Source organism: Anarhichas minor, unplaced genomic scaffold (assembly GCF_050575085.1).
Source record: "Anarhichas minor isolate MPS153535 unplaced genomic scaffold, ASM5057508v1 ptg000014l, whole genome shotgun sequence".
Taxonomy (NCBI): domain Eukaryota; kingdom Metazoa; phylum Chordata; class Actinopteri; order Perciformes; family Anarhichadidae; genus Anarhichas; species Anarhichas minor.
This window is the reverse complement of record NW_027466460.1, coordinates 9,811,380-9,819,766: the sequence shown is the minus strand read 5'-3', so window position 1 is coordinate 9,819,766 and position 8,387 is coordinate 9,811,380. Positions and strand designations below refer to the sequence as shown.

Sequence of the window (8,387 nt, the reverse complement as noted above, 5' to 3'; positions counted from 1 at the left end):
GGGGGAGAGCAAAACTGCAAATGTTTGCTTTCAAAACTGTTAAACACAATGCCATGATGGTTCTGTCAAGACTTCTACTATGAATTCAAATGACAAAAGTTCAAAGGTGGAGTTTATGGAGAATATGGGAAAGAATGTATGTGTGCTGCATCTGTATGAACTTCTGTCTGGCATCTGAAAAGACACAACACATTAATGTGGCTCCAGACCGTCCCAGTCTGTGTTCAACTGTTTTCTGACTTCAAGCAGGAGTCAGATGTTCATTAGACGTTCAATCGACATTATCTCCACGAGACAGATCATTAGTTTAATCTTAAATCTGCTCTCCGCAGAGAAGATCTGCGTCTGACCGTGAACTGCTTCCACAAAGACTTGGTGGCCTGACGTGCCGTTTGATCATCTGACAACAGAGACACATTTCTGACAGTGGTAGTGAAACCAGATGAATTAGATGGACTCAGCCAACTGCTCCGAATTACTCTCTGCAGGCACAGACATGCATTACTTTTACAGTAGGGGGGGGGGGGGGGGGGAGTAGAAACAAATAAAATACTTGTCCTCACGTGTCTTTCTTAACAGAGGAAAAAGCTGCATATGTATAAGTACAAGAACATGAAATGACATGAACTGCCAAGCTTAGTGTAAAACTGCTTTCTATAAACACCATTCTCTCCCATATATTATTACGCTTAAAAAAATAAACCCTCCTCTATGATAACAATAGTAATGCTATAGTTTTTTTTTTTTTTTTTTTTTTTTGCAATGCTAAGTAGTACTTAGGTAAGCTCTATTGGAAATATACATCACTGCGCTATCTCTTCCCTTTATAGTTTTGAGTTCGGGTTCAATTTCAGTGTGTGACGCCATGAAAGGAGTTTGATAAATGACAACCGTGATAGTGTGGTGTGTAAATGTGGATGTTAAACTACTCTCATTGCGCTTTTAATAAATGTTTTAATTCATTTTGAATAATAAAGTGAAACAAAAAAATGAATACAGTGCATGAGAGCCAGAAACTCTGTTCAGATTGTATGAAACTGGCTTTGACAAAACGTTCTCACTTAGTCGTTCTTATTTCTGTGTCGGTGACAGCCCTCTGTTGTAGATCCACTCTGTACATTGATAGCAAGTGAATGTTGCAAACCAAAGTATACACACTGTATACTGTTATAGCTTTTTTTTATGACAATGTGCCCACAAACTAAATACAACATCTTAAGTGAGACGACACGGTTCATCTCTCTTGTATTAGTGCCTTTAGAATAGTATAGCACAAAGCACTGCAGGCTCTATAGGACCCACGACTCTCATAGACTTCAGAGGTGCAGAGTGTTCCTTCAAAGTCTGTGTATCTGGACATTTATTTTGAATGGACCATGAGCATGAATTGGATCTGGAGCCACTCTGCTCCTTAAAATTTTGAACCCTTAAAGAACCCCTGAACAATCAACTGTCGCCGCTGTAACGCCTCAAACTCCATTTTTCGAGGGGTCTTAATAAAGCAACAGATGGCCCCTGAAGAGATCCAAAGTCTTGGGTTAAAATGGTCTGTTCCTGTGGAGTCAGCCGTGAGTGAGCATTTTCTGAACGAGACAGGAAATGTCAAAGTGGATCTTCCATAACTTGGCCATGCTTATCAATCATCTCCTCTGCTGTCTGCAGGTCTCTCCGAAGTGTGAACACGGCTTGGATGCCAGGCCTGGTGCTCAAGAGCATGTAGCTTATAGGCAAAAGAGGATGAGTCTGGTATAGTGAAGAAGACAAGGATGTAAAGCAGTCTGATGGGGATCCTGTGTGTATTTATGTGTCTGTGTGTGTGTGTACACATGCCTGTGTGGGTGTGAGGGAGATTAAGAGGCCATATTAAAGACACCTCGTTAAGAGTCTGCTGGTGGTGGTAGGTAGATTTGTGTCGACTTGAGGATGAGAGCGGGGAGAAGCCCCCCTCTGCGCATCCCTATACGATATAGCTGGTCAGGTCTAGGAGGTACGAGGTCATGTCAATGATGTGGTCGAGTATGCCGTCTTTCTCCTGGTCGTTGGGCATGCCATGCTCACTCTTCTCACACTGGGCCCCAGAGTAGCCGCTCTTACACAGGCACTTGTTGGGCTCCATACACACTCCTCCATTGCGGCAGGCTGGTTCACACTTGGCTGGAGAGAGCAGAAAACACCAGTGGTCAAAAGTTAGGTCAGAAAAGATGAGAAAAAAAACAGAAGCCGGTGCTCTGTTTCATTCTGAATTTAAAATCAAATACGTTTTCGAATATCGTGGCAGGCATGTTGTGCATTAATGAACCCCGTTGAAACATCTGTAAAGGAACAACACATGGATGTTTGCCCAGATAACAATCTACTTAAAGGCACTCACCAATTCGGCAGAAGGGTCCCTCCCAGCCGGGGCTGCAGCAGCACTTGCCAGTAGGAGTGCAGTGTCCGTTCTTACAGTGTCTGGAACAAGCTGTCATCAGCAGCTCTGGAGGCTCCACCTGACGCTGGCACTCTTTCGGGGCATGAGGTCTGTAACAGTTGTTAGAAGGAGGGAAAGTCAATATGTGGGCGACACAAGCCGTCACATGGCATGCTAACAAATTACAGAAAGTAGGGCGAGGCATTCATTTTATACTATATTTAAATAAAGTCACACCTTGATAACATAATGATATACTTTGTAATTGTGACACAAAAGCAATCCCTCAATCAAAGCCATTCAGGGAACATCATTTGTCAACATTGGTTTCAAGACAATTTCATTAACACAATCTAAAATGTTGGCAGTGACATTAAATTACATTCAACTTCATTGTTGCTGCACAGAGTACTGGGACAACGAAATTAAGTTTCACTTCAGGAACCTTTAGATCTTCAGTCTAACATTCACCCAACTGAGATATTTTGGCTTGTAGACACAATACAAATAGGGGGTATATGATAACAGAATTTTAGGAATGTTTAGACATTTCACAGTAATTCCCAACTCCTGTAATTGAGATCTAAAATATTGTAGGTTATCATTCAAGCAGTCTACTAGGGAGGGAGTACAAAACATTAACATTTGTTCCCTCTAAGTTAAGGGTTAAGTCTTGCCCTCTTTATTTAGATCAAGTTAAATCTTGAGCCTACATCCAATAATCACACAATGACATATTTGACGTTGAGTCACGCCACTCTTTACAATCTTGAATCCCCAAAGAACCCCTAAACAATGTACCGCCTCCGCTGGAATACCTCAGCATTTTATTTTGGGAACAGATGAATCCAATAATAATGTCTGTTCTGAAAATAATTATAGCCGTAAACAGGGTCCTATTGATTTATCAAAGGCAAGCAAAGTGCGGTGTCAAGGTGTGCAGTTATACAGTAACTCCATGTTTTCCTTCTTCTTATGTCTGCTTTTAGGTACACTACGTCTACAAGTCTGTTATGAAGCTAGACGAGCCTTACAACAACAAACATCAGTTCTTATTTTCCAGACCACCACAGTTTCCACAGTTGCGTGCAAAATGAATCACTTTTCTTTAAAAAGCCTGCTAAGACACAAACAAAGGGCAGGGACGGGGCAAAACAAAACCCTCATTAAACTCTTACTGGCTGAGTTACACAGTAATACTATGATACTATGATTTATGGCAGTACTGTACAAAACATGTTCTATTTATACATCCATCACTTCATTTTGATGTATCATGACAGCTGTAGCAATGTGTTTACTGTAAAGCTATTTTTTGAATGTTACAACAGGAAGGATCAACACATCTGCCATCATATGTTGTGTCTATGATCTCAGATGATCGGCAGGGCCTTCAGCATTTGTTGATATGTAGCCAGAGCACTTGTGAGATGATGCACATTCAAAAGTATGTATTTAACATCTGTAGCAAGATAAATATGCATGTATATGTCAATACATTTTCATTCATCATTCGTGTGCTTTTCTGTATGTTCTCAATTTGTGAATCCACTGTCGAAGATGGATGTAAACTATACAGCAGGAAGAATAACTGTGTCAAGTGTGGTGCGTTTATTGTTTAGACTTGTTTTCCATAAATTCTCCATACTTGAAGAACAAAACAACGCCTACATGCAGGGTTAACACAGGGCTCTTGACGGTATAAACATCATTTGGAAAAAAAAGACGCACACAAACACAAACATCTCTACACCATATGTGTCAAGTCTGAACACCAAAGAGACACATTGTGATCATTCCACATTAAGACAAACATCCAGACACGCACATCAGCAAATGGGCTGAAACTGATTTACTTCATATCACACTCTACAAATCTGGAAATAATACAGTGCGTAATCACGTTCGAATGTGAAGCGTTTGTTAGTGCCTGTTGCCCACACACATTTGTCTGTAAAAGAGAGACAGGGAGAACTATGGATGTGTAAACAGTTCTGCTGTACTGAGGCAAAAAGCTATTGAGGCAACACAATTTGCTGAGGGAAGGACACACACTCATACACACAGGCTGGGTAACTGGACTCCTGTAGACTAATGCTTCTATGAGGGCTGAAGAGCATCAGAAGTGAGGTCAGTGTGTATATACAGTATGTAATGCTTAGTCCATGGGAGAGCAGACCTCATCAATCATGGCTGGAGAGCAAATGGTCAATCAGCATTAGCAACCAAAACTAGATTGAGTTCAGGACCTACAACCAGGGTCATCATTTTGTATATTAAATCGGAAAGCAGCAATGTTTAAAATGTACGGTATTACAGACATAGCTAACTGTGCATTCACTCTGACAGCACTCAGTATTCTGCAGTCAGGGAATTTTAATCGAGTTTGTTGAGTGACACCTGTTCTGACCTTCAGTAGTTGGGTAAATATAATATTAGTTTTACCTATTGTACAGGAATTACTGTATGGGAAGACACATGTTTCAGCTTTAAATAGAGTCTGTCAGTTGTTAGACAAATGACTGCAACTACAATGCTGTGTGGTGATAACTGTATTTATTTGACTGTGCTAGTGTTTACTTCCTAGTTTAAAAAATGTGTTGCAAATGTTCTGACAGACACATTGACTAATGGCACTGTGCAGTGACAATACTGTGTGAGTTTAGGTTGCTTTAAATTTGGATGATGGAGGGCGGGGAGGGGGGGGGGTTGATTCCCATGCTCCCATCAGCACCCAACTCCAGACTCCATCCGTGCTGGCTTTTGTTGTTGCAGGCTGCATGCAGTTAAAAAAGAGCGAAGGAGGGAAGCAAACAGAAAGAGAGGGAGAGAGAGAAAGAGTAAGAGTCCCTGGAGGATTGGGGGGTGTGTAGCTAACACTGTTAATAGCAGGCAGGGGTCAGCAGCGCTACTAAACAGTCTGTACGACTGCCAGGGTGGCTGTGAAAACAGCACCTGCTGGTAGCGCCACTTGACAAAGGCAGCTGGGTCAACAGCCACTGTGGGAATTTATCAACTTTGGGAGGGGTGGTGTATGTGTGAGAGCAAGGGAGTGGGAGAAGGGTGACAGTGCTCGCACATGAGGTAGTTACATGGACAGAGAGAGAGAGAGGGAGAGAGGGAGAGAGAGAGAGATAGAGAGATAATAATGACAACGATGAATAATGTCATAATTTAAATGAAAATAGAAAGTACGCAAGGCATACTAGTTCAGCAATGACTGCAGCACAGCTGTAAAGATAAGGCAAAGAACCAGGAAGATTAATGCAGGTAAAGACAGTTGTTTTGTGTTAAAAAAATGCCCTCCCTTCTGTCCTTACATCAGGGGAAGCTGATCACTTACATATCATAACACTGACATCCATTCAAGGCTGCGCCATCAGAGCAGTGCGAATGCTCTGCCTCAGATTTGTCCCTGATCTGTTTAATTATTATGTTTGTCAGTGTGTGTGTGCGTGTGTTTAGCTTGTTGGCTCGCAGGGCCTGTTTGATTGACATGAGGTATATGTGAGAAAAGGGCTGTGGAGTGGTGTACATTGTGCGCCCTAACAATGGCTTAATCAAACGGCCCAGTGTGGTCTCTTTTGCTGTTTTGTCATCTGACTCCATTGTTTGGGGGCTTCTTTTGTAGCTTCATTCCTTGTTTTAATTGTGCAAGAAATTTACTGTGTATTGTAGGAGCCAGGGCTATTCAGTGCGACTGGCAAGCAGCTTTGTCAAGGGGAGGACCACAGCAGAGATGTAGGAAGATTTAGGAGGGATAGGAAAATAAAGAAAAGGCTTTTTTTTCTGCAGCGTGCTGGGAGCTAGCGTACCGCACGCTCACACAGGCTGACAGATGTGCATGTTCGCGTGTACGCACCACCCACACAGTGTATATCTGTACACACAAAAAAGAAAAACACAGAGCGGCACACATACAGATAAACATATCCACAAACGAGCACCCGCTGTCTCCCTCCCCCTGTACCTCCAGTGATTTGTGACTTCCATGGCTAATGCAGTTCATAAAGGAGGTCTCAGGACCCTATTCGAAGTTTGCTATGTCTTTTTAAGGTCTCTGCTCACTGTAATTCAATCAGTCCAGCCTGCAGCTGACAAAACCTGAACGTGTGAAAGCTCTTTCATAATACTGCGTTCCCTTCTACTCTGTGGAGGGGGGGGGGGGGGGGGGGGGGGCTGTAACAAATAGAAAGGCAAATTGCATTTTACACCAGAAATCAGCAGGAGGTCTGGCTCTATACTGCGTGTTAGAATTAAGCTATTGCAGAGGACCAACTGTAAGAGCAGAGCTGATTCTGTCCAACTGCACCATGGATGGAGTGCAACATGTGCTTTTAAAATGACGATATGATAAACATGTAACTTTGCTATAAGACTCCCATGACGTATTGAGTAAACGCAGAGGGGCTGAAACAATTCCTGGTTTTGTGCTGTATCATAATGTATTTCTTTGTTAGTATGTTTCTGTTTTCTTTCTGGCATTATTTGTTCCTGGCATAAATATAATGCGCTCACTGTATACATAATTATGTTATCAAATGCAGACTCAACGGGATTGTAAAGTAGCCAAACTTACCCATGAATACCTTCTTACAGTATATGTGGAGAGTAAACCGCAGTCAAACTAAAGTTGAATTCTGTCTAAGGGCCTCTGCTTTGCTTAATTACTTTATGTTTAAGGTTAATATAGTAAGTAAGATTGTTGAAAAGGAAAAGAAGATAAGCAAAAATTATATTTTGTCTCAATCAGATATGACATTATTTACATATTTTACTTTAAAGAAATCGTATTTATATATATCTTTTATTTTCTTTTATACCTCAACGCTTTTTTTGTATGTAAAGTACTTTGTTGTTGTTGAAAGGTGCTATACAAATAAACTTGCCTTGCCTTCGATAAAAGATGCGCACTTTTAACCTTTGGGAACAATCTATGGTGAAGAGAATCTAAATTCAAAGGTCCACTTACTACTGATGTAGAGTTTTCAACTGCATGTCACTGCCACAATATAGAGACCATATGATTGGAAATATTTCTATCCAACTGTTATACCACAAACAAGCCCCGTCTTGCTCTCTGCCTTCTCTCTTTCTCTCACCCACATACACCCTCACACCGCACACATTCAGCATGTTTCAAAATGCATGGTGGCCTATTTATTATTGGAGGGGTACTCCAACTGACAAACAAATACCTACAAATGAAGTCATCTGGCCAGGACATGTTTACACAAACACTGCTGAGGGATTTTATGGCTGATGTTTCCCTGTAAGCCTTTGCCGCCCTCCCTAACAGTTCCTCTGTTCCCTTCTATGTTCCCAAACACAGCGCTAGATGCTATACTGGACCACAAAAACCACCGTACTCTAAAACAAACCTCTTTATGAGAGGGCTTTAGGGTCCAGATGTCCTCGCAGTATGGAAAAGAAAAAAGGGGAGGACCACCAGACTTGATAACGCGCTGAGGTCAGACATGTTAGCTACCCCAGTTACTCCCCCCCCCCCCGTCACCCCCTCTCCATCCCCGCTGTAACAAGATCATAATAACGAAGCCAGAGTGTATTAGGAGTCAAGACTCCAACACCACAGGATCCGCACAGACTAAACAAGTCCATTTGATGGTGGAAAGAATTGTTCTTTGGGAGAAATGCGTCCAGCAGTCATGCCAGAAAGCATAAATATGGAGCGAGCCACCGGGGACCCTTTGAAACATCTGTGGTGTAATTAATTGTGCTAATGCCTGGGTGGCACTGTCGTCACCCAGGAGTAATCAGCTGCGGATATGTTTCTATTGTGATTCTGAGCAATGCAAATTCTCTCTCGCCGAGTCTGCCTCTCCTACTTTATCTGCCTCTCTTAATCACAATCGAGCCTAGCCTGAAGAAGTGCTTTTCATTTGGGACTTTTTTTGTGCATTCAGTATGTTTAAAGTAGACTCGACCCACTCACTGACCTTAGCAGATGAGCCTAACC

At 42.1% G+C, this 8,387-nt stretch overlaps 1 protein-coding gene across 1 annotated transcript in view; it reads right to left on the bottom strand.

Moving 5' to 3' along the window:
• Nucleotides 1-1,957: 1,957 nt before the first annotated feature.
• The window catches only part of hhip (hedgehog interacting protein), a 31,643-nt gene continuing 25,213 nt past the window's right edge, over nucleotides 1,958-8,387 (bottom strand). Inside the window, exons 12-13 of the mRNA XM_076091921.1 lie at nucleotides 2,372-2,520; nucleotides 1,958-2,154 (exon numbers count right to left, since the gene is read on the bottom strand). Coding sequence (XP_075948036.1) covers nucleotides 1,958-2,154; nucleotides 2,372-2,520 — 346 coding nt within the window. The remainder of the gene's footprint in view (nucleotides 2,155-2,371; nucleotides 2,521-8,387) is intronic.